Source organism: Cicer arietinum, chromosome 7 (assembly GCF_000331145.2).
Source record: "Cicer arietinum cultivar CDC Frontier isolate Library 1 chromosome 7, Cicar.CDCFrontier_v2.0, whole genome shotgun sequence".
Lineage (NCBI taxonomy): Eukaryota > Viridiplantae > Streptophyta > Magnoliopsida > Fabales > Fabaceae > Cicer > Cicer arietinum.
In genome coordinates this window covers 60,381,831-60,393,928 of record NC_021166.2, presented here as the reverse complement: position 1 = coordinate 60,393,928, position 12,098 = coordinate 60,381,831, and the positions used below count along the sequence as shown (strand labels likewise).

Here is a 12,098-nt window from a genome sequence, read left to right as displayed (position 1 = left end):
TATTTGTGTATGTAATTTTACTCAACACAACTTACATATTTAGTATACGATATTGTTTTGGAGTTTGGAGAGAAGGGAATAGAGGACTTTGGATAAAAGGAATGAGAAAATGGAAGAAAATAAGAACTTTCGGAGGTAGGACTTTGGGTTTTTTTTCTTCATAATATAAAATTCCTCTAATGTGTGGAAATTTAAAAATTATATTGGAGGAGGACTTTTGAGGATTTTAGAGGGTTTAGACTAATTATTCAGAAATCTCTCTTATTTTTCTTGTTAAAAAAAAAGATTAATTACTTAAATTATTTATTAAAAATATATTAATTATAATCATAATCATTTTTGTATCATTTTCTATAAAGTCGCTATTTTAAATAATGTGAAATTTTTCTCTTTATTTTCCTATTTTCTATTACCTCCAAATTCCTCACATCCCTTTCCCTCCAAATTCTCAAACAAAACTAAGAGTTTAATGTTTGGATTGAGAATCTTGGATAATTAAATCTATATATTTCAATATATATTTTGGAGCTTCTTAAAAATTGAAAAATAACATAATATTTTTTTCTCAATAAAATATAGGGTAAAGGGATAGTGCCTTAGTCTAAGGTTGAGAACCACATTGAATGAGATAATTGGTCTCACAAAGTGTTTATAAGTGGTGGTAATCTTTAATCTACAAGTCGGATATTTTGTTGTTGTATAGAGCTCAATCTAAATTCTAATATGGTATTATAGTCTATCCAAAATTCATTAGTCTTTTGTTATCAAATCACCGTGATCAAATATGTTAAGAGTCTCACATTGAATAAAATATAGTATGACAAAATGTTTATAAATGATAGTAATCATCACCATACAAGCCGATTTTGTGATGTTGTGTAGGGTCAAACACAAATTCTAAAGGTAAAATTGATTATTGCTCAAAACTTTATAAATACCAACACCCTTGGTATTGGGATGTCACATATTATTCTAACTAAATTCACATAAACAAAGAAGAAAAGGATCATAATGGAGAAGAAAAAAATTATTGGATTGTGCTTCTTCCTCGTGGTTCTCTTAGCTACTCCTACTCGTATGTCTAGTATATTAGTTTCTTTTTTTTTTTTTTTTGTATGAAATTCCTTTGAAATATAATTTTATTTATAAATTATTATATGCTTACCTTTTAATTTAAAATATTAAAAAATATGAAATTAATTTACGAGAGATATAAATTTAATATTGCAGAAGAAAGAGAGGTGAAGATTATTAATGACGAATGTTTGAAGCAGAGTAAAATATTCATTACTGTATGCCTTCCAAACTTATCACACAACGATTGTGACGTTGCTTGCCAATATGAAGGTGCAAAGAGTGGTGTATGTCTAAATTTCAAGTGCATTTGTCGATTATGTTGAATTTATATTATCACCACTATATAATAACTAAATAAAAGCTTGTTCACCTATAGTTAGTTCATGTTCATCAAATAAAACATTAATTATTAACGATGTTTCCTTGTTTGATATGGAATATAATATGATCACTACTAAATAAAGAAACACTTGTGTCCCAAAAAATGATGCATAGATAAATGCAAAATTAAAAACTAAGGGTATGATTATGGATGTTGTGAGAGCCACTACTTCAATCTAAACATGAAAGGAAATACACAAGAGGTATAGAATTTATTTTTTTTCTAATCATGCTCTATAATTTTGGGTATATTCGCCATTTTTTTCTTGTTACAGATAAGATCTTGGATTTAATCAATTGAAAAAAAAAAGTGACATGACAATTTGCAACAAAGTATCTTGATCAAAATGAATTTAGATCTTCTCAAATACTTTAGACTCTATTTCAAAATTAAAAAGAGAGAAAAAAAAATTAGTAATTAAAATATTAAATATATATATATATATATATATTTATTTATTTTTTACTCTTTTCTCACTAATTTGATCTTCAATTACATGAGACGAACCTAACTCGTTAAGATTATGATGACTTTTTTATGAATTTTTATAGAAATTTTAAAGTATAAAAATAGTAATTTTTAAAAATTGTTGAAAAAATTATTCATTTTTAAAAATTTCCAAAGTTAAAAAAATATATTTTTTTTAAATGATTTACTTTTTATTTTAAAAATTATTAAAATAGTATTAAATAATTTAAAATTCACATCACCTTTATTTTCCCCCACCCGAAAACTCTATATGTTTGCATAAATTGTTGCTCTATCAAATTTTCTATTCATAAATATGTGAACTGTGTCATTAACACATAATTTTTTTATGTCTTTTACTGATTTTGATAAATATTTACGAAAGAAATATTTTTATAAATAGACGTAATTGATTGATATTCTTATTTCATAAATTTAAGAAATCAAATTGATTGTCCAATACAATTTAAATACTAAAATGTTTATTTATTAATTTAATATAAATCGATTACAACTCTTTAACGGTGCATTAAATTTTCAAGTAATAAAATAATAAATAAAATCATCTTCACATAAATTATTATTAACTTAATCGTGGCAACAAAATTATAAACGCTTAGATAAACAAATGATTTGTAATTTCAAACAAACCTAAAAATAATAAGGTAAGTTTTAACTGTAACTTGTTGGTAAAGCAATTTATATTTTCAAATAAATCCAAGTGGTGAAAATGTGTGAGGTACATTCCAAGAATTTCAACTATTCTAACTATAAAAAGAAGAAGAAGAAGAAGAAGAAAAATATTAGTTTTAGTTTTTTATAAAGATGTTTTGAATTATATACCTTAACTTTTAATTGATTATGACTTATTAATTTAAAATGTTAACATGCTATATACCTTAAATTTAATGTAATTGATTTTCTACTTTTGTAATTAGATGTCAAAAGCTTTCTCCTTTGCCAAGGTTTGAATCGCCGTCATTTAATTATTTCACTTTAAATTAGTTGACATACCAATTCTCTTAAAAGCTTAATATATGATTTTGAATATTTTTTCTATTTTTTCTTGTAAAGATTATTTACACCTACACAGAAATTCATTAAATTTTAGAACTTTTGATAGAACTATTTGTCTATTAGATGGTAGTTCAATGATAAAAGGATAATCTTAAACTTCAAGAGACATACTTTAAATCCCTTTAAAAGTAGTGACCATAATAATAATTTTCTTCTTTTTTGTTTGTTTTTCTTTTAATATTATTTCATTCTACTTATTTTTCTTTCTGCAATGAATACTTAAAAATATCATTGACAAAATCATAATTAACATTGTATGGAATTTTGAAAATTACAAATAAATAGGAATACAATTATTCTACAAAAACAACAATTAAAAAAGAACTAAGAGAAATCCTATAAATTTGAATGATAAAAATATTCGAAACCTTGATGGAAGTCATGTAAAAGAGAAAATATATATATTTTTGAAATAGGAGAGAAAAATATTTAAATTACAAAATTCATTTTATATTGATAGAAAGATTAAAAAAAATGAATATATGATATATTTTATATATAAAGTTAGTAGAGACTTAACAAACTAACTAGTCCTCTAAAAATTAGAATTTAATTTAAATACACTATTACCATAAAAAAAATTACATTGTCAATTAATTACACCATTAAATCGTTGATTTTTACAGTGACTACTATTAAAATTGTGCACATAATTGATCATGATAAATTAAATGTATAAAACAAATTATATTGTCAATACATAAAAATTAAAATTTGAAGGTAGAGTCGGTAGTTTCTTCCGGGAGCTCATGTGTCGAAAACGTTGTTTTCAACTTATCACCATATATGGAAAATATATACATAAATAAATCATGAATTGTTAATTATGTTTCCTTTGTTTGATATATTGGATTATATGATCACTACTAAATAAAGAAACACTGTATGTCTCCAAATGTATTTATATTTCTTTATTTTAATTTATTAATAAAAGTTTAAGAGACTCTTGAAATTAACTATTAAGTAGAGATAATGTAAAATGCTAATTAGTAATAACGCATTTACGGAAATAATAAATAAATTTCTTTTTTTGAATTTTTATTGTTTTTGAAGATACAGAAAATTGTTAAATTTAAGATTATTTTATTGTTAGCAAAAAAATCAACATAATTTAAGAAAAAATTAAATTAAAAAATATATTGTTTACTTAATAAACAAAAACTAATTTAGTTGCATTTCTTTTTGGTTCGGTTGGATGCAATTTGATGCATCATCCGAAAAATGAAGCATAATCTCCTTAAAATTATAATTTTAACTTTTATTTATTCCTCATTTTATTCTTTTAATCTCAATTAATTAAATTTTATAAAATAAGATATAACAAATAAACTTAAAGAAAAATTATACCGCTACCCCTTTCGTAATAACTATGTCCATTTAACTTTTCACTTAAGGAAAATTAAATTTTGTACTTCTATAATTGAATTTATAGCACTCATTTAAAAAATTTATCTCTTAATTTACTAAAATACTCTTAAATATATAGTAAAAATTAAAAAAAAATTCTAATATTCTGAAATTTCTAAACAAAAGTAATTTTTTTTTTTATAAAAATTTCTTATCAGAAATTTTAAAATCGAAATTTTTAATAGTTATTTTTCAATAAATACCACTTTAATAACAATTATATCGACTTAACTTTTCACTTAAAAAACTGCTACCTCGTTAATAATTGACGTCCAAATTTAGGTAAAACCAAAACTACTTTGGGTTATTGTGGTATTGACCCAAACTAAAAAACAAATCAAATGTTTTGGATTGAGTTGAATTATCGTATTGATCAAGTTGATCCGTACATATGAAATATCCCAATAATCAAAAAATATTATTTTATTTTAATATTGTATTTAGTTATGTAAAGATATTTAATGTTTTTTATTGAACATGTGACTTTTTTTAGAGTATACACTCTAAGCTCACACTTTTTCATTAAGAATCTATATAAACAATGAATAAAAGATGAAGATTTTAGAATAATAGAGAGAAGATAAGATCTAAAAATAAATATCTCTATTTTCTCTGCAAATGGAGAGGGTCTGAACTTCTTTAGAAATGCTCTAATTTATAAAGATTTTGAAACTCTAAATTATTATATGCAGACTTTTTCTTCAGAAATCAAATTGTGTTTGACATTTTTTCTAAGGGATTTGAATAAATATTTACTCGGAACATTTTCAATATTGTGACAATTTATCATCGGATAAATTTGTAAAAAAAATTATACACTACCAAAGTTAAACTTTTTTTACTAATATCAAGTTTATGGATTAAAAAAATACTTGCAGGCCCAAATCTACACAAAACCTGCAATAGATTAGCATGGAGTTAAAAAAAACAGAGGCTGGCATTATCAATCTGGTTTTGATATTGTCAACAACAACAAAAATCAATCTGGTTTTATTTATTTTGAACACCAGCAAGTTGAAATTGATTGGATAGACAACCAATTTACTGATTTTTTTTAGTTAATTCGGGACCTATTCAAAATCCAAACTACTATTTTAATCTCTTGAAAAGTATAGAATATTATTATTTTTATTTTTTATTTATAAAAAAAATTTAAATTAATTTTTGAATCATTAAAATAGACACTGAATAATATGGTTTATTATCATAAAAGTATTTGAAAAATACAATTTATTATTCAAATAGTCCACGATTGTTACAACATCAAAGATTAAACTAATATTTTGATGATTCAAAAATTAATTTAAGTTTTTTACTGAGTTAGGAATCAAAATGATAACGTCTTAAATTTTTAGATACTAAAATGATAGTGTATATTTATTGAAGAGTAAAAAAATCTTTTAACAACTTAAATTATAGCTATCAATTTAAAATTTTAATAAAGGATTGAATATGCAATTAGTCTATGCAAAATGAAAGAAACGTAATTTTATTCCCTATAAAGTAAATTTTTTAATTTAAATTTCTGCAAAATGCAAATATTTTGATTTTAATCTCCGCAAAATTCAACAAATTTTGTTTTAGTCTCTACAAACTAAAAAAAAAAGAATTTTTGCAAAATATAATAAATTTGATTTTAGTATCTACATAATATAATAATTAGTGTGTTATAATTATTATATTTATATGTACTTTTGATTCATCTATTTTATCAAATATAAATTTTTAGTCTCTTCATTTCTCAAACTGGTATTTTGGTTGGCCCAACACGTTATGAGGCCTAAAGCAAAATTATTAGACGGAGTATTTTTAAAAGTTAATAAAAAATTATTAATATTTTATTTAATAACTATAGAAAATTTCTTTAGCAGAATTAATAGTATTTTCAAAACTATTTTTTATATAATTTTTCAAAAAATAAAATAAGACAACAATAAAACAAATTTATCTTTTAGTTGAAGAAGAAAAATAATGTGTATATTATCACTGCAATAACTCATGTTAGCAATATGTTCACTATTTTCTTATGATTTTTCAATTTATAACTAATATTTTTTTACATGACCAATGTGCACTTTTTTGTCTCGCACTTTCTCAATTTATAACTAATACTTTTCTCATCCATATTACCTTCATCAGCTAGTATTAAGAAGATTATAAATAATTTTCAACTAAAATAAAATATTTTATTTAATTTATATAAAATTTTATCAATTTTAGTTTTAAAAATAGTAGAATGTAAGATCGTTTATTAAATAAATAAAAAATATATACTTTTTAGGCCTTTTAGAAAGGTTTAAGGCACTTCTTACCCTTTGATCTATGCTAGTTCCCACTTTTTACGATGTGATACTCTCATTAATAATAACAATGATAAAATTGAAGAGAAAAAATATTTTTCATGTTATTATTGTTATAATTATTTATTTTATTTATATATTTAAATATTAAAATAAAAAATTGTCTACATATTTTTAAATGTATTTTTGAATAAATAATAAATTTTAAATATTTGAATATTTATGATGAGTATTTTAGAACCTCTACAACATTTGAATTTTTATAGTAAGAATTCATGAGTATTTAATTATTTTTATTACAGTACTTAATTATTATTATTATAGTTGAATGTTTTGATTTCACTTAAATTCTTTAAGATCTTGTTATTTATTGTAATAGTATGACCGTTCAAACTTTATTTAGGGAGTCTTTATTCATTTCTATTATCATTTCTTTTTTGTCATATTTTTAATATTTGAATTTGTTGACTCAAATTAAAAATTAATAAAAAGAATAACTAAAGTATCTAACATTTATAGTTTAAAAAAATTGAATAAATAAACTTAAAATACTAAAATAACACACGTTTATAATTTAAAAGAGAAAAAGCAAAAAAACAAATCATAAAGAATCAAAATAAAATTTAAAAATAAAAGAGCATTGTAATTTAGACTTAAACCTATGTTGTCCTTCCAGCCAAAATAAAATATATATTAATCTATAATTCATTAGTAAATTCTCTATGACATCTCAATTCTCATTCAAACAGAATCAATTTTTTAAACTGAATTAAGTTTAATCCAGTGGTAAAAAAAATATTATAGAATCGATCATTTGCAAATTCAATATTCATTAATATCATTGAAGAAATATAAACATAAATTCATTGATAAATATTAAATAAATTTTAAAATCTTATATATCTTGAACCATTTTTTCACTCTAAATTTAACTTATAAAAAAAAATCACTTTTTCACTCTAAATTTAACTTATAAAAAAAATTCATTTTAAATTTAATTTATAAAAAAAAAAATCATTCAAAATCAAACAACAAATTGCTATCATTTAACATTAAAAGAATGATGAACAAAACTGAGATGCAGCCTCTAATTTTATGATAGATATCTGAAATACTGATGTCATAGTTTAGTGGGACCACATTTTAAATCCTTATCTACAAGCAACAATGTCTACGTAAAAACAAAAACAATTTAATTGTCCTGTTTTTTGTTCAGTATTGAAATTTTCTCAGTTGAGCAAAAAGTATCAGAAGTTTCACCCAATTAAGAATACTGACAACAGTTCTGATCTATATCTAAACGTTGTTTTATATTAAAAGGTGTCAATAAAAAGGACCAATAACATTCTTATATTATCAATATGGTTTCATACTTTTAAACACCTTTTTAATTTTTTTAACACACATGCATGCAAGTTTTTTGATTTGTATACTTTGTAATTTTTTATTAAACAATCTATTTTATTAGGATGTTGACTATACTTTGAATGCCACTCATTTTCTATGTGTCTACAGAGGATTGAACCTGCAGGTATTCTTTTTGAAACTTTAAATAAAATAAAATTAAAAAGACAATACTACTTTTAGCCTTTAGGATCCTACTACCTTGTAGCTCACCCTCACTCTTCCCAATATTATTTTTGTTTTGTCTTGAGCAATTAAGATTTTATAGTTTCTAGTGTCTTTGTAGGATAGAACAAATGGATAATCCAAACAGATCCATTCACAATTTAAGGAGTTCTATTTTAGCAGCCTTATTTTTTCACAATATTTCTGGTTAAGGATTTTCCAAAGGATCAAAGTCTGAGGATTCAATTGATTTGCCTTATTTTTTGGCAATGTTTCTAGTTTAGGATTTTTCAAAGGATTAAAGTCTAATGATTCAATTGATTTGTGACTAAACAGTATGTATTTTGTTTGTAATTTTATAGATCAAGCTAATAAATAAAAAACATATTTGATTGTCTTTTTGTTAGTAATTTTATAGATTAAACTAATAAACAAAAAACATATTTGATAATCAAATTAACTATCATAACTAAATTAACTAGTAAAAGACACGTTTAATTATGTTTTTGTATAAAGTGGCTACGTTAATGTTTTTGTATAAACTGACTACGTTAATGTTTTTGTATAAAGTGACATTGACTATCATATTCAATCACTCAAATGCTACTTTACTCATTAATTTATTAAAAAATTTATTAAAAGTACATAAAAAATGTATTTAATTTGCAAAATAAATTTAGGTCTATAATTTATAAACTTAATGTATATTTAGTTATACGATGAGATTGACAAAACCACATTGAATCATCGTAATTTTTTAAAAGTTATTAAATATAACTTATGTAAAGTCACGGTAGTTTACCGTGATTTTGCAATCTACAACACTAAACATACACTTAAATTCTTCAAGAGTGTCTAACCTATTCAAACAAATGTTGAACAATGGATCTAAATTGCAACTCAATTCAACAATGGAGATCTCAGTGGACCTACTTGATATTTAAAGTTTTTGTCCTTTGTGGTTCCCTAACTACATCCCATACTTTGTCTTTAGAAAGAAAGCAATTGTTTGAGAAAAGGCACATTGAGAAAAAGGGGCTGAAGCACACCAACCATTCAAATAGGGTACTTGAGAAAGTGACATTGTTAAATGGTAACACTGGTAACACAACTAAGCTTAATAGTAACACCACAACATTGTCATGAATGGATACAAAACTGTTTTGGCCTATTCCATTGTCAATTTTGAAAAGCCTATTTCTTTTCCATTAGAAAACACACATTGTATCCCAAAAAAAGTCAAAATGCTACAAATTTTATCAATTAAATAAAACATATGGTTAACACATACATGTCCTTAGACAATCAAATTTTCTGCAATTGATTATTTAGTTAAGTAGATACCTTGCTAACAACCCTATCATCTAATATCATCTAACAAATAAAATTTGGAGCTAAGAACACTATAGTTTGACAAAGTCACTAAATTCCTTCAAAGTAGCAACAAAGTAACAATTTTTCTAAAGAAACTAAAGGCATGAAACAAAAAAAAGTGTTCATAAAAAAAGAAAAACCATACATTAACATTTCTAAATGGACTAAAAATAAAAATAGAAAACTCACATTTGAGAAGTCGAATCCATTATTTAGATCTAAATCAATGCTTTTCTCAATCTCAATCAAAACTCAAAACTCCAACTCCAAAACTCCAACTCCATTTAGATCTAAATCAAATCAAAATCTCAATCTAAATCAATTATTTAGATCTAAATCAAAACTCCAACTCCATTTCTCAATCTCAATGCTTTGACAAAGGGCCATTCTCGAAGTAATTATCAATCTCCCTTTTACATGACTCAAAATCATCCTCAAAATGAAAAGGAATATCAACAATGCAATTACTTTCATTTGAAACCATTGTAAGAAGAGGTTCATAAAAAGAAGAACCATTTGGTTCAACAAACATAAAATCATCATCCATATAATTTTCTTCAGTCACACCACTAATCCATTTTTGCTCATTTATCCTTTCATTGTTAAATTCAATAACTGATATAGGAGAAGAAAATGAACAACCTTTACAATCCTCCTTCTTTTTATAGCCATCACAATCAACAACAACAGAACTATCATTAAATGTGGATACATCTCTCATCTCGAATAGACTAACATCTTCAATCAAACTCGGCTCCGAGAGACTAACCCCTCCAGCCAGATTCAATGTAGACACATTTAAGAGACTAAAATCTTCTGTTAGATTCAATTTTGGCATCGAAGAACTAGTCTCTTCTGCTAGACTCAACTTCGTAGGTTTCGGAGGTGGTTTGATGATATTGGTAATGGCATCACAACCTTTATAAAAAATTGCAGCCCTATCATAAGCCATAGCAGCATCTTCAGCAGTGTCAAAAGTCCCTAACCATCTTCTAATTTGAAGCTTAGGATCACGAATCTCAGCAGCCCATCTCCCCCACGGCCGTTGTCGAACGCCGCGGTACTTACAATCATTTGTTGAAGTTATGACATGTCTCATAGGTTTATGTCTCTGTCTCATCTTATTATTATTGTTGTTGTTCTTCTTCTTCTTCTTCCCAAAACCTTCATGATCACCATCATTGCCATTGTTGTTTTCATGATCTATGTTAGAAAGAGTGGAACATGGAATTAGTTTGATCTCACTCACCATTTTCTTTACCTTTCTTCTACCATTTCCTTTGTATTTTTCTTCATCACTTGAAGAATCTGTGGCATAATCATCATTAAGTGTGATTCTAACAACTTTAGGCATTGAAGAAGAGATCAAATTAGATTTCACATACTTTGTGGTAACAGTTTTTTTGAAGAATTCTTCATCTTGTTCTTCCATGACAGGTAACACTATGAGAGAAGAAGAAGAAGAGTGTGTGTGTGTAATATATATAAAATAAAATAAAAACAAAAAATAAAATAAAAAAAGAACAGTGTGTGTGCGTGTATATAGAACAGAGAAAGAATCCCAAATCTTAAGGAAATTTGATTGGACTTTTTTTTGGTAAACGATTTTATTAGACTTTATAACAGTCAAACACTATTTTATAGCAATATTAATAAGGTAAATACAACATTGCCACAATACAACCTGTGCCATCTATTTTCAATTCTTTCGGTTTCTATTTATAAATATTCTAATTTGATTTTTTTATAAATAGAAAAGACAAGTGATGTGTTAAATTTTTTAGAATCTGGTTTCCTTAATTATTCTTTTGGAAAAGGAAACTGTTTTTTTCAAATGTGTTTTTTTCTAACATATAAAAATTATGCTTCTTATAGTAATGTATTGATATGTCTCTGCTTCAAATTCACGTTTTTATTTTTTTTATTCTGATATTCATTTTGATATCTGTTTTATTTTAAAGAAATGTAATTTAGTGTCAAAATATTTTTTTTTCAAGAAGATATCCAATAAAAAGAATAATTTTCTATTGATATAAGTCAATTTTACACTATTATTTAAAAAAAAAAAACTCTGTTAGTGTGGGTAAAAAATAGATGTTCTATCATTAAACTCGTTTATTATTCAAATTAATATTAGACTATCAAAAGTCTAATAACCGGTAAAAAGAATATAAAAGGTCTCTAGATCCAAAAAATATACACTACTGTGTAAAATTGTATATACAAATTCATAACAATAAAAAAAACATACTGCAATTAAATCTTGCCAAAAATTGTAATTAATTCTTGCCAAAAGTGGTAATTAATTATGTGCTGAAAAGGTTGACTAATATAGTAATATTTACCGTAATACATAGAATCTTTTAAATTTATCATATAATATTTTTTTTGTTTACTATGATATATTATACCTTTTTCTGTTATATTTTTTATAATTTGTAGGG

At 24.2% G+C, this 12,098-nt stretch overlaps 1 protein-coding gene across 1 annotated transcript; it reads right to left on the bottom strand.

Moving 5' to 3' along the window:
• Positions 1-9,891: 9,891 nt before the first annotated feature.
• On the bottom strand, positions 9,892-11,139 carry LOC101501547 (ethylene-responsive transcription factor CRF1-like). Its single transcript, XM_004510220.4, has one exon. It carries the CDS (start codon positions 11,084-11,086, stop codon positions 10,019-10,021), a length of 1,068 nt encoding a protein of 355 aa, XP_004510277.3. The 5' UTR covers positions 11,087-11,139; the 3' UTR covers positions 9,892-10,018.
• Positions 11,140-12,098: the final 959 nt, after the last annotated feature.

Coding starts and splice junctions, on each gene's coding strand:
- LOC101501547 (XM_004510220.4), bottom strand. CDS start 11,086: ATGGAAGAACAAGATGAAGAATTCTTCAAAAAAACTGTTACCACAAAG.